This window comes from Bufo gargarizans, chromosome 3 (genome assembly GCF_014858855.1).
Source record: "Bufo gargarizans isolate SCDJY-AF-19 chromosome 3, ASM1485885v1, whole genome shotgun sequence".
Classification (NCBI taxonomy): Eukaryota; Metazoa; Chordata; class Amphibia; order Anura; family Bufonidae; genus Bufo; species Bufo gargarizans.
Genome location: NC_058082.1, coordinates 528,041,415 through 528,068,296, shown reverse-complemented (window position 1 = coordinate 528,068,296; position 26,882 = coordinate 528,041,415). Strand labels below are relative to the sequence as shown.

At 41.7% G+C, this 26,882-nt stretch overlaps 1 protein-coding gene across 1 annotated transcript in view; it reads right to left on the bottom strand.

Annotated features, from left to right (window-relative positions):
• LOC122933182 (acetylserotonin O-methyltransferase-like) overlaps positions 1-26,882 on the bottom strand; it is an 83,461-nt gene that overhangs the window by 18,258 nt on the left and 38,321 nt on the right. The window contains exon 4 of the mRNA XM_044288023.1: positions 17,737-17,805. Coding sequence (XP_044143958.1) covers positions 17,737-17,805 — 69 coding nt within the window. The remainder of the gene's footprint in view (positions 1-17,736; positions 17,806-26,882) is intronic.

Sequence of the window (26,882 nt, the reverse complement as noted above, 5' to 3'; positions counted from 1 at the left end):
ACAGTAGCGGGTGTGTGTGAAGTTATTCTGAATGACCCAATGTGCACCTTGAATATTATATACCCTTTTAGGGATAGATTTCAAATAGCTCTGATATAGCAGAAACCACTAAATTATGAAATTGCTAAATTGGGAATTGTATTTCAACCCAGAACAAGAAATGTGCTTGAACGGACACTAAATAACTCGCCCAGCTACAGCACTAGGGACAGATTTAGCTGGATATAAATTTGAGGCCTAGTATTTAGGCGCTGGGTGACAGGTATGGGTTTAGTGACAGAATTAGACTTGGAAATACACAGTAGCGGGTGTGTGTGAAGTTATTCTGAATGACCCAATGTGCACCTTGAATATTATATACCCTTTTAGGGATAGATTTCAAATAGCTCTGATATAGCAGAAACCACTAAATTATGAAATTGCTAAATTGGGAATTGTATTTCAACCCAGAACAAGAAATGTGCTTGAACGGACACTAAATAACTCGCCCAGCTACAGCACTAGGGACAGATTTAGCGGGATATAAATTTGAGGCCTAGTATTTAGGCGCTGGGTGACAGGTATGGGTTTAGTGACAGAATTAGACTTGGAAATACACAGTAGCGGGTGTGTGTGAAGTTATTCTGAATGACCCAATGTGCACCTTGAATATTATATACCCTTTTAGGGATAGATTTCAAATAGCTCTGATATAGCAGAAACCACTAAATTATGAAATTGCTAAATTGGGAATTGTATTTCAACCCAGAACAAGAAATGTGCTTGAACGGACACTAAATAACTCGCCCAGCTACAGCACTAAGGACAGATTTAGCGGGATATAAATTTGAGGCCTAGTATTTAGGCGCTGGGTGACAGGTATGGGTTTAGTGACAGAATTAGACTTGGAAATGCACAGTAGCGGGTGTGTGAAGTTATTCTGAATGTCCCTATGTGCACCTTCAATATGATCTACCCTTTTAGGGATAGATTTCAAATAGCTCTGATATAGCAGAAACCACTAAATTATGAAATTGCTAAATTGGGAATTGTATTTCAACCCAGAACAAGAAATGTGCTTGAACGGACACTAAATAACTCGCCCAGCTACAGCACTAAGGACAGATTTAGCTGGATATAAATTTGAGGCCTAGTATTTAGGCGCTGGGTGACAGGTATGGGTTTAGTGACAGAATTAGACTTGGAAATGCACAGTAGCGGGTGTGTGAAGTTATTCTGAATGTCCCTATGTGCACCTTCAATATGATCTACCCTTTTAGGGATAGATTTCAAATAGCTCTGATATAGCAGAAACCACTAAATTATGAAATTGCTAAATTGGGAATTGTATTTCAACCCAGAACAAGAAATGTGCTTGAACGGACACTAAATAACTCGCCCAGCTACAGCACTAGGGACAGATTTAGCGGGATATAAATTTGAGGCCTAGTATTTAGGCGCTGGGTGACAGGTATGGGTTTAGTGACAGAATTAGACTTGGAAATACACAGTAGCGGGTGTGTGTGAAGTTATTCTGAATGACCCAATGTGCACCTTGAATATTATATACCCTTTTAGGGATAGATTTCAAATAGCTCTGATATAGCAGAAACCACTAAATTATGAAATTGCTAAATTGGGAATTGTATTTCAACCCAGAACAAGAAATGTGCTTGAACGGACACTAAATAACTCGCCCAGCTACAGCACTAGGGACAGATTTAGCTGGATATAAATTTGAGGCCTAGTATTTAGGCGCTGGGTGACAGGTATGGGTTTAGTGCCAGAATTAGACTTGGAAATACACAGTAGCGGGTGTGTGTGAAGTTATTCTGAATGACCCAATGTGCACCTTGAATATTATATACCCTTTTAGGGATAGATTTCAAATAGCTCTGATATAGCAGAAACCACTAAATTATGAAATTGCTAAATTGGGAATTGTATTTCAACCCAGAACAAGAAATGTGCTTGAACGGACACTAAATAACTCGCCCAGCTACAGCACTAGGGACAGATTTAGCGGGATATAAATTTGAGGCCTAGTATTTAGGCGCTGGGTGACAGGTATGGGTTTAGTGACAGAATTAGACTTGGAAATACACAGTAGCGGGTGTGTGTGAAGTTATTCTGAATGACCCAATGTGCACCTTGAATATTATATACCCTTTTAGGGATAGATTTCAAATAGCTCTGATATAGCAGAAACCACTAAATTATGAAATTGCTAAATTGGGAATTGTATTTCAACCCAGAACAAGAAATGTGCTTGAACGGACACTAAATAACTCGCCCAGCTACAGCACTAGGGACAGATTTAGCTGGATATAAATTTGAGGCCTAGTATTTAGGCGCTGGGTGACAGGTATGGGTTTAGTGACAGAATTAGACTTGGAAATACACAGTAGCGGGTGTGTGTGAAGTTATTCTGAATGACCCAATGTGCACCTTGAATATTATATACCCTTTTAGGGATAGATTTCAAATAGCTCTGATATAGCAGAAACCACTAAATTATGAAATTGCTAAATTGGGAATTGTATTTCAACCCAGAACAAGAAATGTGCTTGAACGGACACTAAATAACTCGCCCAGCTACAGCACTAGGGACAGATTTAGCGGGATATAAATTTGAGGCCTAGTATTTAGGCGCTGGGTGACAGGTATGGGTTTAGTGACAGAATTAGACTTGGAAATACACAGTAGCGGGTGTGTGTGAAGTTATTCTGAATGACCCAATGTGCACCTTGAATATTATATACCCTTTTAGGGATAGATTTCAAATAGCTCTGATATAGCAGAAACCACTAAATTATGAAATTGCTAAATTGGGAATTGTATTTCAACCCAGAACAAGAAATGTGCTTGAACGGACACTAAATAACTCGCCCAGCTACAGCACTAAGGACAGATTTAGCGGGATATAAATTTGAGGCCTAGTATTTAGGCGCTGGGTGACAGGTATGGGTTTAGTGACAGAATTAGACTTGGAAATGCACAGTAGCGGGTGTGTGAAGTTATTCTGAATGTCCCTATGTGCACCTTCAATATGATCTACCCTTTTAGGGATAGATTTCAAATAGCTCTGATATAGCAGAAACCACTAAATTATGAAATTGCTAAATTGGGAATTGTATTTCAACCCAGAACAAGAAATGTGCTTGAACGGACACTAAATAACTCGCCCAGCTACAGCACTAAGGACAGATTTAGCTGGATATAAATTTGAGGCCTAGTATTTAGGCGCTGGGTGACAGGTATGGGTTTAGTGACAGAATTAGACTTGGAAATGCACAGTAGCGGGTGTGTGAAGTTATTCTGAATGTCCCTATGTGCACCTTCAATATGATCTACCCTTTTAGGGATAGATTTCAAATAGCTCTGATATAGCAGAAACCACTAAATTATGAAATTGCTAAATTGGGAATTGTATTTCAACCCAGAACAAGAAATGTGCTTGAACGGACACTAAATAACTCGCCCAGCTACAGCACTAGGGACAGATTTAGCGGGATATAAATTTGAGGCCTAGTATTTAGGCGCTGGGTGACAGGTATGGGTTTAGTGACAGAATTAGACTTGGAAATACACAGTAGCGGGTGTGTGTGAAGTTATTCTGAATGACCCAATGTGCACCTTGAATATTATATACCCTTTTAGGGATAGATTTCAAATAGCTCTGATATAGCAGAAACCACTAAATTATGAAATTGCTAAATTGGGAATTGTATTTCAACCCAGAACAAGAAATGTGCTTGAACGGACACTAAATAACTCGCCCAGCTACAGCACTAGGGACAGATTTAGCTGGATATAAATTTGAGGCCTAGTATTTAGGCGCTGGGTGACAGGTATGGGTTTAGTGCCAGAATTAGACTTGGAAATACACAGTAGCGGGTGTGTGTGAAGTTATTCTGAATGACCCAATGTGCACCTTGAATATTATATACCCTTTTAGGGATAGATTTCAAATAGCTCTGATATAGCAGAAACCACTAAATTATGAAATTGCTAAATTGGGAATTGTATTTCAACCCAGAACAAGAAATGTGCTTGAACGGACACTAAATAACTCGCCCAGCTACAGCACTAGGGACAGATTTAGCGGGATATAAATTTGAGGCCTAGTATTTAGGCGCTGGGTGACAGGTATGGGTTTAGTGACAGAATTAGACTTGGAAATACACAGTAGCGGGTGTGTGTGAAGTTATTCTGAATGACCCAATGTGCACCTTGAATATTATATACCCTTTTAGGGATAGATTTCAAATAGCTCTGATATAGCAGAAACCACTAAATTATGAAATTGCTAAATTGGGAATTGTATTTCAACCCAGAACAAGAAATGTGCTTGAACGGACACTAAATAACTCGCCCAGCTACAGCACTAGGGACAGATTTAGCTGGATATAAATTTGAGGCCTAGTATTTAGGCGCTGGGTGACAGGTATGGGTTTAGTGACAGAATTAGACTTGGAAATACATAGTAGCGGGTGTGTGTGAAGTTATTCTGAATGACCCAATGTGCACCTTGAATATTATATACCCTTTTAGGGATAGATTTCAAATAGCTCTGATATAGCAGAAACCACTAAATTATGAAATTGCTAAATTGGGAATTGTATTTCAACCCAGAACAAGAAATGTGCTTGAACGGACACTAAATAACTCGCCCAGCTACAGCACTAGGGACAGATTTAGCTGGATATAAATTTGAGGCCTAGTATTTAGGCGCTGGGTGACAGGTATGGGTTTAGTGACAGAATTAGACTTGGAAATACACAGTAGCGGGTGTGTGTGAAGTTATTCTGAATGACCCAATGTGCACCTTGAATATTATATACCCTTTTAGGGATAGATTTCAAATAGCTCTGATATAGCAGAAACCACTAAATTATGAAATTGCTAAATTGGGAATTGTATTTCAACCCAGAACAAGAAATGTGCTTGAACGGACACTAAATAACTCGCCCAGCTACAGCACTAGGGACAGATTTAGCGGGATATAAATTTGAGGCCTAGTATTTAGGCGCTGGGTGACAGGTATGGGTTTAGTGACAGAATTAGACTTGGAAATACACAGTAGCGGGTGTGTGTGAAGTTATTCTGAATGACCCAATGTGCACCTTGAATATTATATACCCTTTTAGGGATAGATTTCAAATAGCTCTGATATAGCAGAAACCACTAAATTATGAAATTGCTAAATTGGGAATTGTATTTCAACCCAGAACAAGAAATGTGCTTGAACGGACACTAAATAACTCGCCCAGCTACAGCACTAAGGACAGATTTAGCGGGATATAAATTTGAGGCCTAGTATTTAGGCGCTGGGTGACAGGTATGGGTTTAGTGACAGAATTAGACTTGGAAATGCACAGTAGCGGGTGTGTGAAGTTATTCTGAATGTCCCTATGTGCACCTTCAATATGATCTACCCTTTTAGGGATAGATTTCAAATAGCTCTGATATAGCAGAAACCACTAAATTATGAAATTGCTAAATTGGGAATTGTATTTCAACCCAGAACAAGAAATGTGCTTGAACGGACACTAAATAACTCGCCCAGCTACAGCACTAAGGACAGATTTAGCTGGATATAAATTTGAGGCCTAGTATTTAGGCGCTGGGTGACAGGTATGGGTTTAGTGACAGAATTAGACTTGGAAATGCACAGTAGCGGGTGTGTGAAGTTATTCTGAATGTCCCTATGTGCACCTTCAATATGATCTACCCTTTTAGGGATAGATTTCAAATAGCTCTGATATAGCAGAAACCACTAAATTATGAAATTGCTAAATTGGGAATTGTATTTCAACCCAGAACAAGAAATGTGCTTGAACGGACACTAAATAACTCGCCCAGCTACAGCACTAGGGACAGATTTAGCGGGATATAAATTTGAGGCCTAGTATTTAGGCGCTGGGTGACAGGTATGGGTTTAGTGACAGAATTAGACTTGGAAATACACAGTAGCGGGTGTGTGTGAAGTTATTCTGAATGACCCAATGTGCACCTTGAATATTATATACCCTTTTAGGGATAGATTTCAAATAGCTCTGATATAGCAGAAACCACTAAATTATGAAATTGCTAAATTGGGAATTGTATTTCAACCCAGAACAAGAAATGTGCTTGAACGGACACTAAATAACTCGCCCAGCTACAGCACTAGGGACAGATTTAGCTGGATATAAATTTGAGGCCTAGTATTTAGGCGCTGGGTGACAGGTATGGGTTTAGTGCCAGAATTAGACTTGGAAATACACAGTAGCGGGTGTGTGTGAAGTTATTCTGAATGACCCAATGTGCACCTTGAATATTATATACCCTTTTAGGGATAGATTTCAAATAGCTCTGATATAGCAGAAACCACTAAATTATGAAATTGCTAAATTGGGAATTGTATTTCAACCCAGAACAAGAAATGTGCTTGAACGGACACTAAATAACTCGCCCAGCTACAGCACTAGGGACAGATTTAGCGGGATATAAATTTGAGGCCTAGTATTTAGGCGCTGGGTGACAGGTATGGGTTTAGTGACAGAATTAGACTTGGAAATACACAGTAGCGGGTGTGTGTGAAGTTATTCTGAATGACCCAATGTGCACCTTGAATATTATATACCCTTTTAGGGATAGATTTCAAATAGCTCTGATATAGCAGAAACCACTAAATTATGAAATTGCTAAATTGGGAATTGTATTTCAACCCAGAACAAGAAATGTGCTTGAACGGACACTAAATAACTCGCCCAGCTACAGCACTAAGGACAGATTTAGCGGGATATAAATTTGAGGCCTAGTATTTAGGCGCTGGGTGACCGGTATGGATTTAGTGACAGAATTAGACTGGGATATGGCCAAAAAATAAACAGACTATTGCTGGTTAAATGCACTTGGTGTGACAGCTTCACCCTGATGTAGGCTTTAGCCAAAAAACAACCACACCATTGAGGGTTAAATGCACTTGGTGACAGGCGCAGCTTGCCCCTGATTTAGTATATGGCCAAAAATGAACAGACTATTGCTGGTTAAATGCACTTGGTGTGACAGCTTCACCCTGATGTAGGCTTTAGCCAAAAAACAACCACACCATTGAGGGTTAAATGCACTTGGTGACAGGCGCAGCTTGCCCCTGATTTTGTATATGGCCAAAAAATGAACAGACTATTGCTGGTTAAATGCACTTGGTGTGACAGCTTCACCCTGATGTAGGCTTTAGCCAAAAAACAACCACACCATTGAGGGTTAAATGCACTTGGTCGCAGCTTGTGCTGGCGCACCACAAGACACAAAATGGCCGCCGATCACCCCAGAAAAATGTGACTGACAAACGGTCTGGGCAGCCTAAAAACAGTGAGCAATTGAGGATCAGCAGCTCAATGATCCACAGCTGCAGATCGATCAGTTAATCAAGTCCTTTGGAGGAGTTAATCTGCCTAATCTCGCCCTACTGTCGCAGCCGCAACCTTCTCCCTACGCTAATCAGAGCAGAGTGACGGGCGGCGCTATGTGACTCCAGCTTAAATAGAGGCTGGGTCACATGGTGCTCTGGCCAATCACAGCCATGCCAATAGTAGGCATGGCTGTGATGGCCTCTTGGGGCAAGTAGTATGACGCTTGTTGATTGGCTGCTTTGCAGCCTTTCAAAAAGCGCCAAGAAAGCGTCACAAAAGCGCGAAGAAAGCGACGAACACCGAACCCGAACCCGGACTTTTACGAAAATGTCCGGGTTCGGGTCCGTGTCACGGACACCCCAAAATTCGGTACGAACCCGAACTATACAGTTCGAGTTCGCTCATCCCTAATAAACGACAAAAAAAAGCATTTATATCACTAAAACAGGAGGGTAGTGAGGAAGCATTGAAAAACTATAAGGGAAAAAATAGAATATGTAAAAAACAAATAAAAGCAGCCAAACTAGAGACCGAGAGATTAATTGCCAAAGTAAGCAAAAGTAAGCTAAACTTACCCTAAAATGTTCTTCAGTTATATAAATGGTAAAAAGTATAAATCTGAAGGTGTCGTCCCTTTACAGAGTAATGAGGGGGGAGTTACAGAAAGCGATGAGGAGAAAGCAAAGCTAATAAATACTTTTTTCTCCACTGTATTCACTGAGGAAAATAAACTGTCAGATATTTTAGTAAAAGTAAATTCCCCAATAAAAGTACCATGTCTGACCCAGGAAAAAGTTCTGGCTATGAGCTGTGTGCTGCGATTGGCCAGCACTGCAGCAAGGGACACGCCTCCTACAAAAAAATCCGTCTAATACAACAGACAGAGCTGAGACACCGGAGCATATACTGGGCGAACGGAGCGGCGCCCAGGCATACTATTAAGTGCAGCGGGACCCCTGGGCGCCGCTCTGCCCACAGATAGAGTTAGTTTTTAGTTTGGATATTAGTGAAAGGTCCTCTTTAAAGACTCTATACTGATAGGGAGTAATCCACAGGATTGGCGCATAGCAAATGTAGTTCCAATATTCAAAAAGGGTCCAAAAAAAAGATCCCAGAAACTATAGGCCAGTAATTTTAACATATGTCGTGGGTAAACTGTTTTCTAAGAGATGCTATCTTAGAGTACCTCAATGAAAAAAAAGCAAATAACGCCATATCAGCATGGCTTCATGAGGGATCGGTCATGTCAAACTAATTTAATCAGTTTCCATGAGGAGGTAAGTTCTAGATTTGACTGCGGTGAATCAATGGATGTCATATATCTGGACTTCTCCAAAGCATTTGACACTGTACCACATAAAAGGCTAGTATATAAAATGAGAATGCTTGGACTGGGGGAAAATTTCTATATGTGGGTAAGTAACTGCCTCAGTGATAGAAAACAGAAGGTGGTTATTAATGGTACACACTCAGATTGGGTCACTGTCACTAGTGGGGTACCACAGAGGTCAGTATTGGGCCCTATTCTCTTCAATATATTTATAAATGATCTTGTAGAAGGCTAAGAGGACAGAGCACTGCTAAAGATGGATCTGGATAGATTGGAGGCTTGGGCAGATAAGTGGCAGATGAGGTTTAACACTGACAAATGTAAGGTTATGCACATGGGAAGGAATAATGCAAGTCACCAGTACATACTAAATGGTAAAACACTCGGTAACACTGACATGAAAAAGGAATTTTAGTGAACAGTGAACTAAGCTGCAAAAACCAGTGTCAGGCAGCTGCTGCCAAGGCCAATAAGATAATGGGTTGCATCAAAAGGGGCACAGATGCCCGTGATGAGAACATAGTCCTGCCACTTTACAAATCACTAGTCAGACCACACATGGAGTACTGTGTACAGTTCTTGGCTCCTGTGAACAAGGTAGACATAGCAGAGCTGGGGAGGGTTCAGAGGAGGGTAACTAAAGTAATAACTGGAATGGGTGGATACAGTACCCAGAAAGATTATCAAAATTAGGGTTATTCAGTTTTAAAAAAAGACGACTGAGGGGAGATCTAATAACTATGTATAAATATATCAGGGGTCAGTACAGAGATCTCTCCCATCATCTATTTATCCCCAGGTCTGTGACTGTGACGAGGGAACATCCTCTGCGTCTGGAGGAAAGAAGGTTTGTTCACAAACATAGAAGAGGATTCTTTACGGTAAGAGCAGTGAGACTATGGAACTCTCTGCCTGAGGAGTTTGTGATGGTGAGTACAATAAAGGAATTCAAGAGGGGCCTGGATGTATTTCTGGAGTGTAATAATATTACAGGCTATAGCTACTAGAGAGGGGTCGTTGATCCAGGGAAGTAATTCAGATTGCCTGATTGGATTCGGGAAGGAATTTTTTTCCCCTAAAGTGGGGAAAATTGGCTTCTACCTCACAGGGGTTTTTGCCTTCCTCTGAATCAACATTCAGGATAACAAGCTAAACAGGATGGTCAGATGTCCTTTTTCGGCCTTATAAACAATTTTACTATGTTACTATAAACAGGAGAGAGAGCAGTGAATTCAGTGTACCAGTCGACATTCTCAAGGATGTTAAAGAGCACCTTTCATGGTATTGTATTAATTGAGATAAATACCTTTACTTGCAGGGTACCCCCCGCTGATGCAGCCACCCTGCCTGATTTTTTTAAATATCGCTAATACTGAGCATCGTTACAGGGAGGAGGCGACACCAGGGTTTCTCAATGTGTAGCTCCTTCTTCCTGGCTGTGCCATGATCCCATCACAGCAGAGAGCGTCACAGCCAGGGAGAAAAAAAAGCTAATCTCCCTGGCTGTGAGATGTTCTCTGCTGTGATTGGATTGCGGCACAGCCAAGGGAGAAGGAGACGCCCATTGAGAAACCCGCCCATCTCCTCCCTGTACCGATGCTTACTATTAGCATACTGAATGGGAAAACTACAGGGGGGCAAAGCGGGGCATAGGAGCGATATTTTAAAAAAATCAGGCAGGGTGGCAGCATCAGCGGGGGGTACCGCAAGTAAAGGTATTTATCTCAATTAATAAAAAAACATGAAAGGTCCTCTTTAACCTGTTATATGGTTTGAGTAATTTACTAAACAGCTAGGGCCTTTCACAAATCTGAAAAACAAAAGCACTAAAATTACACCATTAAGGCCTCATGCACACGGCCGTTGTTTTGGGCAGCATCAGAGACGCCGTTTTGACGGCTCGGATGAGGACCCATTCACTTCAATGGGGCCGCAAAAGATGCGGACAGCACTCTGTGTGCTGTCCGCATCCGTTGCTCCATTCCGTGGCCCAGCAAAAAAAATATAACATGTCCTATTCTTGTCCACGCTTTGCGGACAAGAATAGGCATTTATATTGAAAGCTGTCCGTGCCGTTCTGCAAATTGCGGAACGCGCTCGGACGCCATCCGTGTTTTGCGGATACGCGATTTGCGGACCCTTTGCAGTCCCCCAGAGCTGGTAGAAGAAACAACCATTAAATATGAAGTAATTGTGAGATAATACATACTCCAAAAGATCAAGGACGAACTTGCCATGGGCACCATATTGACATCCCGTAGCTTTCAAAAAAACTCTGCTGATCTCGGCCTACACTCATGTGGAATGGAAGAATATAGCGCCTCAACATCAATGGATACCAGCTATGATTTGTCCCCCAGAGCCACCCCTTCCAATTTAGAAGGTCTCTGGTATTTCTTGTGTAGGTGGGTAAGCTGGCTACAATTGGAGCTAAGATCCTGTCGATATAGATACCTGGGTTCTGACTTGGGTTATTAAGGCCTGAGACCATGCCTGCCTTTTATTGGACAAAGGCCTCATGCACACGACTGTTGTCTTAGTCCGCATCCGAGCCACAGTTTTTGTGGCTTGGATGCAGACCCATTCTCATCAGTGGGACCGCAAAAGATGCGGACAGCACTCAGTGTGCTGTCTGCATCCATTGCCCCGTTCCGTAGTCTGCAAAAAATTATAACCTGTCCTATTCTTGTCCGTTTTGCGGACAAGAATAGGCAGTTATATCAACGGTCGTGTGCATGAGGCCTTAGTCCTTTTTGGACTTTTGGTAGGTTATAGAAAGTGGCTAACGTCTTCTTTTTATTAAATAAAAAGTTGTATTCCTCCTCACCCACTATGGAATCTTTCTTGGCTTATCCCAGTATCTTTGACAGTTCCCCAAGATACTTCTCATTTGGATCGCCTCCCAGAGTTTCATAGGTGCAGGCATCTCTTAGCAGGTTCAGGCACAGATATCTCATTCTGCTGAGTCCAGTCCGCTGCATTTTCTATATATGAGCACTACTGAGGGTGCAATCACTAATTGTATGTATTTTTATGAAAGTTATTGATATGACACAAGTTGTACATTTTTTAATAGGACACAATAAAAGTAAAATTTTATGATAATCACCTGTGAGAGTTTGCAGGCTTTCTAAATATATTTTTAACATATTAGGCTACTTTCACATTAGCGTTCGGGACTCCGCTTGTGAGTTCCGTTTAAAGGCTCTCAAAAGCGGCCCCGAACGCATCCGTCCAGCCCTAATGCATTCTGAGTGGATGCGGATCCGCTCAGAATGCATCAGTCTGGCAGCGTTTGGCCTCTGCTCCGCTCAGCAGGCGGACACCTGAACGCTGCTTGCAGCGTCCGGGTGTCCGCCTGGCCGTGCGGAGGCAAACGGATCCGTCCAGACTTACAATGTAAGTCAATGGGGACGGATACGTTTGAATTTGACATAATATGGCTCAATTTTCAAACGGATCCGTCCCCCATTGACTTTCAATGTAAAGTCTGGACGGATCCGTCTGAAGCTACTTTCACACTTAGAATTTTTTCTACAATATAATGCAGACGGATCCGTTCTGAACGGATCCCATCGTCTGCATTATATGAGCGGATTCGTCTGGGTAGACCGTAGACGGATCCGCTCTGAACGCAAGTGTGAAAGTAGCCTTAGAAACCCAACATAAATCAACCCATTTAAAAAAAAAAAGTGCACCCTCAAAGTATTCAAGTAGTTAGGAAGCTTGTTAACCCTTTAGCTGTGTCATAGGAATGAATGCAAAATGTATTTTATTTTTGCAGATTTTCAAAATGTTATAAATTTTTTAGAACACAGCAGGTGATAAAATAGAACTAAAATTCCACACGTATTAGGCCGAATGCACACGGATGTGAGCATTCGGCCTTAAAATGATTCTGTAATTTTATTTTTAAATATCCCATATTTGGCCCTAGTGTGCTACTTAACTAAAAAACAATTAGAGAAGCACCTTGTGGATTTTGGGTTTCCATTTTGTTAGGAAGTTTTTCAGACACCATTTTAGGTTGCAGAGGCCTTAAAGGGCTATTCCCATCAACCGCTTTCATGCTTACCTGCAGCGAGCGCAACGTTCACTTCCTGGATTCGGCTGGGCGGGCTCAGTCAGCTTGATTGACGTCTTCTCCCGGACGGGCGTCGCGCGCTGTCTTCAACGCGCACGCCCCTGCGCATGTACCATGGTGACTTATTCCTGGCCTGTATAGTACAGAGCCGGCGTGCACGTTCGCAGCTCTGTACTATACTGGCCAGGAAGAAGTCATCATGGCGCATCAGCAGCAGCGTGCGCGTTCAGGACATTGCGTGGACCGGCCGGGAGAAACTCTTCAGTCTTCTGCACAAACGTGGCCACGGGATTCGACAATCAGGTAAGAGGGGACTTATTTTCTCAAAAAGGGTGGGAATTGGGTAATAAAATGTATTTACAAAAATGATCACACTGAAATCATTAACAGATTTAACAGTGATCATTTTGATAGGAATACCCCTTTAAGGGGCTAAAAAATAAGAAATACTCACCAAAGGCCCCATTTTGAAAGTAGACCTCTCAAGGAATTAACCACCTCAGCCCCCCTAGCTTAAACCCCCTTAGGCTGCGTTCACACGGGCGAGATTTCCGCGCTGGTGCAATGCAGTAGGTGAACGCATTGCACCTGCACTGAATCCTGAACCATTCATTTCAATGGGGCTGTGCACATGAGCGTTTTTTTTCATGCATCACTTCTGCAATGCTTTAAAATCGCAGCATGTTCTATATTCTGCGTTTTTCACGCAGCCCTGGCTCCATAGAAGTGAATGGGGCTGCGTTAATAACGCATTGCATCTGCAAGCAAGTGCGGATGCAATGCGTTTTTCACTGATGGTTGCTAGGAGATGTTGTTTGTAAACCTTCAGTTTTTTATCACGCGCGTGAAAAACGCATCAAAACGCATTGCACCCGCGAGGAAAAAACTGAACAACTAAACGCAATTGCAGCCAAAACTGACTGAACTTGCTTGCAAAATGGTGCGAGTTTAACTGAACGCACCCTGAACGCATCCGGACCTAATCCGTCACGCTCGTGTGAACTCAGCCTTAATGACCAGAGCACTTTTTACAATTCTGCACTACACTACTTTCACGGTTTATTGCTCGGTCATACAACTTACCACCCAAATGAATTTTACCTCCTTTTCTTCTCACAAATTGGGCTTTCATTTGGTGGTATTTCATTGCTGCTGACATTTTTAATTTTTTTTATATTAATAAAAATTGACCGAAATTTTTGCTAAAAAATGACATTTTTCATTTTCTGTTGTAAAATTTTTCAAATAAAACTACATTTCTATATAAATTTTTCTCTAAATGTATTGTTTTACATGTCTTTGATAAAAAAAAATGCAATAAGTGTATATTTATTGGTTTGGGTAAAAGTTATAGCGTTTGCAAACTATGGTGCAAAAAAATTAATTTACACACTTTGACTTTCTGAGCACCTGTCATGTTTCCTGAGGTTCTACAATGCCCAGACAGTAGAAACACCCCACAAATGACCCCATTTCGGAAAGTAGACACCCTAAGGTATTTGCTGATGGGCATAGTGAGTTCATGGACATTTTTATTTTTTGTCACAAGTTAGCGGAAAAAGATTTTATTTTATTTTTTCCCTTACAAAGTCTCATATTCCACTAACTTGTGGCAAAAAATAAAATTTGCCCCTCACGGAATACCTTGGGGTGTCTTCTTTCCAAAATGGGGTCACATGTGGGGTATTTATATTGCCCTGGCATTTTAGGGGCCCTGAAGCGTGAGAAGAAGTCTGGAATCCAAATGCCTAAAAATGCCCTCCTAAAAGGTACTTATTGGAATTTGGGCCCCTTTGAGCACCTAGGCTGCAAAAAAGTGTCACACATGTGGTATCGCCGTACTCAGGAGAAGTAGGGCAATGTGTTTTGGGGTGTATTTTTACATATACCCATACTGTGTGTGAGAAATATCTAAATGACAACTTTTTACATTTTTTTTTATACAAAGTTGTCAATTTACAGAGATATTTCTCTCACCCAGCGCGCGCGCGTTCACGCGAAATCTCGCCTCTCGCGAGATAATGCACCGATGCGTCTAGGAGGAATAACCCGGCTGCCCGCAGGATGCATCCCTGCGTTAGCCGGTCGGGAGGAGGTTAATATACTGGGGGGTGAAGTGAACATTTTGAGCCCTCAGGTTTTTCAAAAATGTACCATTTTGCTTTTGAAACACAGATTTTACTGGAATAGGTTTGGGAGCCTTATCAAACTTGCAAGATCCCTGAAGTACCAGTACAGTGAAAACCTCAATAAATTAACCCATTTTTAAAACTACACTTACTAGGAATTCAGCTAGGCATGTAGTGATAGGTTTATTTCCAGGTTTTTCAAAGACTTTTTTAACTTTTCCTATAGTACTTTGCTTTAGCCCATTTTTTTTATTTTTTCAAGGCTTAAAAGGAGAAAAAGCACCAAATAATCTGTTACGCCATTTATTCTGAGTATAGAAATCATGTGATCATAAACTGCTGTTTGGGGGAAAAGCAGCACTCAGAAGCGAAGGAGTAGTTTCTGAATTTCCTGAAATGGTTTTTAAGAGCCATAACTTTTTTTTTTAAATAATTGTTTTTTGTTTACAGCTGTGTGAGGGCTCATTTAAACTAAATGCGTTAAGCAAATACCTTCAATTGCTTTACTATTCCCTCAAACAATCTCTATATACATTTTTTGCATAACTTTTTTTTCCATCAATGTAGCTGTGTAAGGGCTTGTTTTTTTATGGAATGGCCTGTTCTTTTTATTGATACAAATTTTGGGTACATACAATATTTTTTATGCTGATCGCATGGGATAAGTAATATAACCCTTTCATAGATTAAGCCATTATGGGCGCGTTGATACAAATTATCTGTAGTTTGGTTTACCTTTTTCAATTTTTAACCAATTATAAATGTGAGAATATGGGAAAAGGCAAATTTTTCTACTTGGGACTTGAAGATCTAGTGGTGTGATGGCTGTCAGTTTTTATATTGACACTCACTTACCAGACTCTGCCTCTGGCACTGGTTAAAAACTTTTAGCCAATTAAGATTCATGAAGTATAAGAAGAGGCAAAACTCATCTGTTGCATATTAATAGTTGTCATATTACATATCATTTTTGCCCAATCAATAATTTGCGAAATATACAACAGGTGTAACTTTCCTTGCTTAATAATGTTCTAATGTGATGATGTGAATGAATATTAATGTAGTGATGTAATGTATGAAAACATTGAAGTGAATGCACTTAAGTATACTGTATTTTATGCTATGTTAATTATATACAGTAGGTATACAAATCCATTGTCTGAGAGAAACATTTTGAGACCATTTTGACCGTTGCCATTCTTCCATTCCATTCTGCACCCAGCTTTCTGCAGTCTAGAATTTTCTATCTACTCTGAATCCTGACTGCCTTTCCTAGAAGAATTGTCTCAAGAATCTATTTCAGTTGTACGTACAACACGAAACTATGGACCGTGTCCAACACAAAACTACAGACTGTAAACATGATGTTCTCCTCATTCTTTAATGTGGAACCAATTTGAGCTGATTTGCCTAGTACTGTAGCTTATCTGGGCTTGATTTGGTGAAGGGGATGAGCTGTAAGGCCAAGTACTATCACTAGTATAGGGAGCAATGGCATCCCCTCCCCCCCCCCCACCATCAGACATTATTGGCTATTCTTAAAGGCTATGTACATTTTTAAAGGCAATTTTTTATGATTGCATGTAACTCATTTTTGGCTAAAAAACGTTTTTTTCAATTGACCTTTATTAAAAATATTGAGCGCTTCTGTCACAGAAGGTTAACTATTGTTCTAGCTGTGTGACTGGTACTTTCACTTTGTGTCTGGTCATCTAATAAACCTTATCTTTAAACTAATGAGAGGTTATAAATACTTATTTAAGCCACATTCTAATTTCTTACCAGCATGAGCTATAATAAGTGTCTATAATGTTAGAGAGCAGAGATAAGGAGTCTGTCTGCTCCGGGTCTGATGGAAAAGACAGAAAATCCAAAGGGTGCCACAACAGCGTGTCAGCTCTGTACAGAAAAAAGGATGCAATATTTTTTTAAAAAGACCAATTAAAAAAATTATTTTTAGCTCAAAATGAGTACAATGCAATAATAAAAAAATGCCCCAAAAGATGTACATAGCCTTTAAGGATAGGTTGTTCATGTTAAAGTCCAAAAGAACCCTTTCTATTTTCCATTTTTCTGATTTGCATCAACATCCTTCAAAATAATCACTGATGATGTAATTTTGTAATATATTTTTGTTTTGTTTTCCATTCTGGGCTGTAGTCAAATGACCATGTCCAAGCAGCTCTTTATTTCCTGTGATGTTATGTCCACAGGCATGTCAAAACAGCAGAAGTAGCAATGATAAGAGGATGTCTATGTAACTAACTGGGTGAGAGAAGCTATACACTAGCTGCGCGTTGTTAGGGGCAGTGATAGGGGAGTGTCTATGTAACTATGTGGGTGGGTGGAGCTATAAACTAGCTGGGCGTTGTTAGGGGTGGTGCTAAAACTGTGGCAGAGAAAGGAGAAGTGCATCATGGGTTTATTAGTTGGGTACATCAACCGGACGTGCTACCTACAGGATGTAAACAAACCAGAGGCCAAATTGAAATAAAAAGCATGAGGAAGATGTGCATGAGGTACGCAACTACATAAGCATGTCTGTTAAGAACCATAATAAACCCCTATAATGAGCAATTCCTTTAAAAATTATGATAAAATTATTATTTAAAAGTTTTGAAAAACTTCCCTAAAATGATTCTATACACAGTTATATTTTAATATGTTATAGCAGAATGCTCACATAATGGAATCATGTTTACTTAATGTTTACACACCACAAAATATGTGAGGCATATAAAATGGGCTTTAAACTTCAATCTATTTGAAATACTCTATTATTTATAATCAGTGATTGTTGAATTGGCAAGCTACCTGTAAATGGCTTCAAATAATTCTTTTGAAGGTATTCCAAAAGCTTTTTCATACTGACTTTTTCCTTCTCTGAAATTGAATAAAGAACATTATTTGGTTAGATACATTATATAATAGACAAAACATTTAATTAATCACATTTAATGACCAATTATCTAGTATCTCCATTCAGGTACAAACACCATTGTGACATGGCATAAAAGAAAATGTTAAATTTATATCAGTTTACCTTAAAAAGAGATTTTAGCAAATCAAAATTTTTGCTTTAATATGTTAACATCTCAGAGCAATTACAGTGAAATATGATAATGTCTGTACTCATTTTGTCCCTAGGGTACACTATTTTAGTTTTTGGGTTCATGGGTTATTGATATTGTAAACATATTCAATTAAGGCTTCTTTCACACTTGCGTTTTTACTGGATCCGGCAGGGATCAGCAAAAATGCTTCCATTACTGATAATACAACCATCTGCATCCGTTATGAACGGATCCAGTTGTATTATATTTAACATAGCCAAGACGGATGCGTCATGAACTCCACTGAAAGTCAATGGGGGATGGATCAGTTTTCTATTGTGTCAGAGAAAATCTGGATACGTCCCCATTGACTTATATGGTGGGTCATGACAGATCTGTTTTGCTCCACATTCCAGGACAGAAAGCAAACTGCAGCATGCTGCGGTTTGCTCTCCGGTATGAGAACGTAACGGAATGCATGCTGGAGCATTCAGTTCTGTTCAGTTACGTTTTGTCCCCATTGATAATATTAACACTAGTGTGAAAGTAGCCTTAAAGGGGTTATCCTGCCATTTCTATTGATGATCAAGTACCAAAGTATTCGGGTGTTCGGGTCGAACACATTGCTATATTTGTGTGCTCAGCCGAGCACCCGAGTATAATGGAAGTCAATGGGAGAAAACCAGGCACCCCCTGCTCTGAAGAGGGGAGGGTGCCTGGTCCATTGGAAAAGGTGAGAAAGTGACAGAAACACCACCGAAATGGATCGGGAACACTATGGGGAGGATGTCTGGATGCATCTTGGACTCCCAGTTCGCTGATGGGAACTATGTTGTCCGAGTTGTACGCCACTTTTACAGACTGACAAAAATACGCACAAAATGCCCCCCCAAAAAATCAATTTTACAGGAAAAATTGTTAGAAAAACATTCTTTCCTGTATATTTAATCGTATATAAAGTGCAAGTGCTGCAATAAAATTACAAGCAAGAGACACTCCGAAACAGCCTGTATATCACATAAAGAAGGGCCTCATTCACATAGTGGTACAATTCTTCAGGTAGTGGGACTTCTACACTCATAAAGCCTATGCACTAAGTGAAAGGGCTGCAAAAAATTACAAGGAACCGGCACTACAATACACCCTTTGTTACACAAAAAGGAGGGCATCATACACACCCTTGAAAAATTATGATTGATGGGCTGCGGGTGACCCTCAAAAACATTTGGAGCAAGGGCCTGCTAATCTGACCATCTAAAACCTTAGGGGCAAGGGCCTGCTGCCGCATTGGTGACTCTAGATAACCTCTGGGCGGCTGCACATCCCCGTGACGGCGACAATCCATTTGGATGTCTGCCCTATCAACTTTCGATGTTCCTTTCTGCGCCTACCATGGTGATCACGGGTAACGGGGAATCAGGGTTCCATTCCGGAGAGGGAGCTTGAGAAAGGGATACAACATCCAAGGGAGGTCAATGGCTGAAATCTGATTGGGTGGAGAGGGTGGGTCATGTTATTAAAGAAGAAATATTGAAGGAAGGCAGCAGGCACGCGGTAATTACCCACTCCCGACTCGGGGAGGTAGTGATGATAAATAACAATACAGGACTCTTAAAATGCCCTGTTATTGGAATGAGTAATAAAAAATTACAGGGAATGTCACTGCGGTATTTTGGATGAGGAAACGTTATACAGGAGAGGCCCTGCTGCCGCTTTGTTGACTCTAGATAACTTCTGCCTGATCGCACATCCCCGTGACATCCACGATCCATTTGGATATCTGCTCTATCAACTTTTGATGTTCTTTTATGCGCCTACCATGGTGATCATCGATAACGGGGAATTATAATTCGATTTCGGAGGGGGAGTCTGATAAACTGCTACGGCTCCTACTTCAAAGCAAGGCAGCATGAGTTGCTGGCCTGCATGTGAGCTGACCCTGTAAAAGATTTAAGTCGCAGGCCTGCATGTGAACTGAACCAGTAAAAGATTTTAGATGCTGGCCTGCTGGTGAGCTGAGGTGGAACCGACAAACCCAACTTGAATTTGATGGCTGCATTAATCTGCAGGTGACGGTGATACAGCTCCACAGATTGTTTCCATCTGCAACTTTCTAAGCAATCTGTGGCCTTAGTCTTTTCTCCAGACTCTGTCATTGTGCCACTATGTGGCCTCCTCATGCTGCCATCTCCACAGTATGTCATCTTGCCACTCATTTTTATCACCATGCTGTGCTGCTTAACCTCTTAAGGACATAGGGCGTACAGGTACGCCCTTGTGCCCTGGTACTTAAGGACACAGGGCGTACATGTACGCCCTGTGTATTTCTGATCACTGCCGTGCGGCTGGCAGTGATCGGAACGCGGTGCCTGCTCAAATCATTGAGCAGGCACCTAGGCTAAATGCGCGGGGGGGTCCCGTGACCCCCCCATGTCGGCGATCGCGGCAAACCGCAGGTCAATTCAGACCTGCGGCTTGCTGCGATTTCTGCAGTTTCTGATCCCCGCGGTCCCTGACCGCGGGGATCAGAAACTTTAGGATTCCAAAAATGTTCCTGCATCCCTCCCCCCTGCACCCCTGAGTTATTTGAGCACGGTGGGAGGTGCAGGGGGAGGGTTGCGGGCGGTGCGGGCGGTGCGGGAGGCGGGCGGTGCGGTAGGCGGGATCGCGATCCCCCGCCCGCCTCCCCTTGAATAATCGTTGGTTTCTAGTGGGTATACCAGGGTGCCAGCACATTGCTGGCACCCTGGTATAAACGGCTGACATCGGTGATGCGATGTCAGCCGTTTAACCCTTTCCATACCGCGGTCCGTACGGACCGCTGTATGGAAAAGGTTAACAGCGCAGGGAGCTCCCTCCCTCTCCCATCGGGGGGCTGCTGTGCCTTTGCAGTCCCCCGAATGGAGAGGGAGAGAGCTCCCAGGCAGCCCCCCCAGAGCCCCGTCCTTACCCTTCCCCGTCTGCGCAGTTCTGACCATAACTGAGCAGACGGGGAAGGTTCCCATGGCAACAGGACGCCTTCTCAGGCGTCCTGCTGTCCATGGTGCTGAACAGATCTGTGCTGAAAGGCATAGATCTGTTCAGACAAAGTGTAAAATACAGTAAAGTACTATATATTGTACTGTACTGTATTATACAGACATCAGACCCACTGGATCTTCAAGAACCAAGTGGGTCTGGGTCAAAAAGAAAGTGAAAAAAAGTGAAAATAAAGTAAAAATCAAAAAACACATTTATCACTGATTAAAAATAAAAAAAATTAAATTCCCTACACATGTTTGGTATCGCCGCGTCCGTAACGACCTGATCTATAAAACGGTCATGTTACTTTACCCAAACGGTGAACGCCATAAAAATAAAAAATTAAAAACTATGATGAAATTGAAATTTTGCCCACCTTACTTCCCAAAAAAGTTAATAAAAGTGATCAAAAAAGTTGTATGTACTCCAAAATTGTAACAATCAAACCGTCATCTCATCCCGCAAAAATCATACCCTACCCAAGATAATCGCCCCAAAACTGAAAAAACTATGGCTCTTAGACTATGGAAACACTAAAACATGATTTTTTTTGTTTCAAAAATGAAATCATTGTGTAAAACTTACATAAATAAAAAAAAGTATACATATTAGGTATCGCCGCGTCCGTATCGACCGGCTCTATAAAAATATCACATGACCTAACCCCTCAGGTGACCACCGTAAAAAAAAAAAAAAAAAACGGTGTAAAAAAAGCAATTTTTTGTCATCTTACTTCACAAAAAGTGTAACAGCAAGCGATCAAAAAGTCATATGCACCCCAAAATAGTGCCAATAAAACCGTAATCTCATCCCGCAAAAAATGAGACCCTACTTGAGATAATCGCCCAAAAACTGAAAAAACTATGGCTCTTAGACTATGGAGACACTAAAACTTTTTTTTGTTTTAAAAATTAATTCATTGTGTAAAACTTACATAAATAAAAAAAATTGTATACATATTAGGTATCGCCGCGTCCGTGACAACCTGCTCTATAAAATTACCACATGATCTAACCTGTCAGATGAATGTTGTAAATAACAAAAAAAAAAACGGTGCCAAAAAAGCTATTTCTTGTTACCTTGCCGCACAAAAAGTGTAATATAGAGCAACCAAAAATCATATGTACCCTAAACTAGTACCAACAAAACTGCCACCTTATCCCGTAGTTTCTAAAATGGGGTCACTTTTTTGGAGTTTCTACTCTAGGGGTGCATCAGGGGGGCTTCAAATGGGACATGGTGTCAATAAAACCAGTCCAGCAAAATCTGCCTTCCAAAAAACATATGGCATTCCTTTCCTTCTGCGCCCTGCCGTGTGCCCGTACAGCAGTTTACGACCACATATGGGGTGTTTCTGTAAACTACAGAATCAGGGCCATAAATAATGAGTTTTGTTTTGCTGTTAACCCTTGCTTTGTAACTGGAAAAAAAATATTAAAATGGAAAATCTGCCAAAAAAGTGAAATTTTGAAATTGTATCTCTATTTTCCATTAAATCTTGTGCAACACCTAAAGGGTTAACAAACTTTGTAACTTCAGTTTTGAATACCTTGAGGGGTGTAGTTTCTTAGATGGGGTCACTTTTATGGAGTTTCTACTCTAGGGTTGCATCAGGGGGCTTCAAATGGGACATGGTGTAAAAAAAACAGTCCAGCAAAATCTGCCTTCCAAAAACCGTATGGCATTCCTTTCCTTCTGTGCCCTGCCGTGTGCCCGTACAGCAGTTTACGACCACATATTGGGGGTTTCTGTAAACTACAGAATCAGGGCCATAAATAATGAGTTTTGTTTTGCTGTTAACCCTTGCTTTGTAACTGGAAAAAAAATATTAAAATGGAAAATCTGCCAAAAAAGTGAAATTTTTAAATTGTATCTCTATTTTCCATTAAATCTTGTGCAACACCTAAAGGGTTAACAAACTTTGTAAAATCAGTTTTGAATACCTTGAGGGGTGTAGTTTCTTAGATGGGGTCACTTTTATGGAGTTTCTACTCTAGGGTTGCATCAGGGGGGCTTCAAATGGGACATGGTGTCAAAAAAACTGTCCAGCAAAACCTGCCTTCCAAAAACCATACAGCGCACCTTTCACTCTACGCCCCGCTGTGTGGCCGTACAGTAGTTTACGGCCACATATGGGGTGTTTCTGTAAACTGCAGTGTCAGGGCAATAAAGATACAGTCTTGTTTGGCTGTTAACCCTTGCTTTTTTAGTGGAAAAAAATTGGTTAAAATGGAAAATTAGGCAAAAAAATGAAATTCTCAAATTTCATCCCCATTTGCCAATAACTCTTGTGCAACACCTAAAGGGTTAACGAAGTTTGTAAAATCAGTTTTGAATACCTTGAGGGGTGTAGTTTATAGAATGGGGTCATTTTTGGGTGGTTTATATTATGTAAGCCTCGCAAAGTGACTTCAGAGCTGTAGTGGTCCCTAAAAATTTGGTTTTTGTAAATTTCTGAAAAATTTCAAGATTTGCTTCTAAACTTCTAAACCTTGTAACATCCCCAAAAAATAAAATATCATTCCCAAAATAATTCAAACATGAAGTAGACATATGGGGAATGTAAAGGCATCACAATTTTTAGGGGTATTACTATGTATTACAGAAGTAGAGAAACTGAAACTTTGAAATTTACAAATTTTTCCAAATTTTTGTTAAATTAGGTATTTTTTGGTGCAAAAAAAATATTTTTTTTTACTTCATTTTACCAGTGTCATGAAGTACAATATGTGACAAAAAAACAATCTCAGAACGGCCTGGATAAGTCAAAGCGTTTTAAAGTTATCAGCACTTAAAGTGACTCTGGTCAGATTTGCAAAAAATGGCCTGGTCCTAAGGTGTAAAAAGGCTGTGTCCTTAAGGGGTTAAAAGGGCTTAAACTGATCACCAGGCCCACAATAAAATTAAGGTTTTAAGCACAAAACCAAACATTTATTGAAAACATTTTTTCCTGTATATTTACTTGTATATAGAGTTCAAGTCCTGCCAAAAATGACAATGAAGAGGCTGTCACTACCAGAGCTTTGAGACGTTCTCACAGCTCTGTGTCTCCACCCCTGTGATGATGTCACTTAGAGTTTGGAGGTGTTCTCACTGTTCTGTTTTTCCGCCCCTGTGATGAGGTCATTACTCCCAGCTGTTCCTCCTGCGTTTGATTTCCCTGCCTTTAAATCACCCCTCCTCCTATTGCAGGGCGTGGATTATATTTCTCTTTTCAGTTGTAGCTCTGCCTTGAGTATCTTCACTTGTTAAGCTATTAGTTCTCTGGACCTGTGTTCTGTTGCTGCAAGCACTCCAGATATTGCCAGCGGCCCTTAGGATCCGTCTTCTCTGCGGTTGCAGCTCCATCAGCTAAGTGTGCAGACATTGTTGTGTACCTGGTGATTTTCTGACTGGATCTGAGGTGGCCACGGTTCCCTCCATATTCTGAGCAGGGCATCGGTGGCCGTGCCCCTTCTACTATTGTAGGGGTTACAGGGCTCATCAGTCTTAGGTACGCGGGCATGCCTCGTTCCACCACTTGGATCCGGGCATGTGCTTTAGCAGCATAGGGAGAGTGTTGAGGGTCTGACAGGGGTCACCCTTTCTCTTCCCTAGTTTGGGTCCGGTCAGTAGCTCTTTTACTGTTTATGCTCTTGTTACCCTTAAACAGCCGTGACATTATAATCCACCAAAACCGTCCTTGTTGACATGGATCCGCTTTCTGGCTTGGTTGACCGCATGCAGGGTCTTTCTTTGGAAGTAGTGGATCTCCGTCAATCTGTGACTCAGCTACAAGCATTGGGCTCTGCTCCGGCTCATGGAGTCTGTTGCGAGCCAAAGGTCTCACTTCCGGAAACGTTCTCCGGGGCAGTGAGAATTTTGTTCGCTTCAGAGAGGCATGTAAACTCAATTTTTGTTTGTGTCCCCACTCCTCTGGTAATGAGGAACAGAGGGTGAGGATTGTCATCTCCCTGCTCAGGGGTAATGCTCAGACTTGGGCTTTTTCGCTGCCATCAGGGGATCCCTCCCTTCGATCCGTGGAAAGATTTTTTGTGGCCCTGGGACAGATATATGATGACCCGGATCGTGTTGCTCTGGCAGAATCGAACTTACGTATTTTATGCCAGAACAAACTGTCTGCGGAGCTTTATTGTTCTGAATTTCGAAGATGGGCAGCTGATTCAGGCTGGAATGATGCTGCACTCCGAAGTCAGTTCTGTCATGGTCTCTCAGAGGGTTTGAAAGATGCCTTTGCTTTCCATGAGAGACCAACGTCCTTAGAGTCTGCCATGTCATTGGCGGTACGCCTTGACAGGCGTCTAAGGGAAAGAAACAAGACCTCTCCGTCCAGCCATTGTCAGTCTAGGGGCAATGGTGCGGACTCATTCAGTATGCAGGGGTCTCATCCTGTCTCGCTCCCCTCTGAGGAGGAGCTCATGCAGCTAGGCCGACTTGCCCCTGATAAAAGAGGATTTAGTCCTCAGAATATGGTGTGTTTTTGTTGTGGGGGCATAGGTCATTTGGCAAATGTTTGTCCGTCTAGAAGATTCCTGAACTGTACTAAGAGCGATAATAAGAGAAAAACCTCAAGAGGTAGATCATCAAGTTCTGCTTCATCTGCTACTTTGGGCAAAGTTGATGTGGGAATTGATGCTATTCCTCTGACCTGCAGTTCCCGTTTTCTCCTGTCTGCCAGGGTGGCGCTAGAGAGCAAAGTCATTCCTTGTGAGATTTTTGTCGATAGTGGAGCGGCCGTCAATCTTATTGACACTCAATTTGTAGCCTTGCATGGTTTTCAAGTTTGTACATTAGAAAAGGATATACCTGTTTTTGCTATTGACTCTGCCCCACTCTCGCAGAGATCTCTGAACGGCATTGTTCACAATATCCGGCTAGCTGTAGGTGACACTCATGTGGAGGAGATATCTTGTTTTGTCCTTAACGGATTGCCTTCTCCTCTAGTTTTGGGGCTACCCTGGCTCACTAGACATAACCCCACTATTGATTGGCAAGGAAGGCAAATAAATGAGTGGAGTGACTTTTGTAGAGAGAATTGTCTCACAGCGACTTTTGCAGAGGTGTCTACTAAAACTGTGCCATCATTTCTCGCTGAGTTCTCGGATGTGTTTTCCGAGAGCGGTGTTCAGGAGCTACCTCCTCACCGGGAGTTTGACTGTCCCATTAACCTCATTATCGGCGCCAAGCTGCCAAAAGCACGCCTCTACAATCTCTCACAACCGGAAAGACTCGCAATGCGAACCTATATCTCCGAGAGTCTCGAGAAGGGGCATATTCGTCCGTCAAAGTCACCTGTTGCCGCTGGGTTTTTTTTTTGTTAAAAAAAAAGATGGCTCTCTGAGACCTTGCTTAGATTTTAGGGAGCTGAACCGTATCACGATTCGCGATCCCTATCCCCTTCCTCTGATCCCGGACCTCTTCAACCAAATTGTGGGGGCCAAGGTGTTTTCCAAATTGGATCTGAGAGGCGCGTACAACCTGGTCAGGGTCAGAGAGGGGGATGAATGGAAAACGGCCTTTAATACCCCTCGTTCACGACCTTCAGGTTCCCTTCTCCTGTTACCCATACCTTCCCGTCCTTGGACACACCTGTCCATGGACTTTATCACGGATCTTCCTCGTTCCTCGGGGAAGTCGGTGATCCTGGTGGTCGTGGACCGTTTTAGCAAGATGGCTCATTTCGTTCCTTTCCCTGGTTTACCCAATGCTAAAACGTTGGCGCAAGCTTTTGTCGACCATATTGTTAAATTGCACGGCATTCCCTCTGATATTGTTTCCGATAGAGGCACGCAGTTTGTGTCCAGGTTCTGGAAGGCTTTCTGTTCTCGCCTGGGGGTTCGGCTGTCCTTCTCTTCTGCTTTTCACCCGCAGTCGAATGGTCAGACT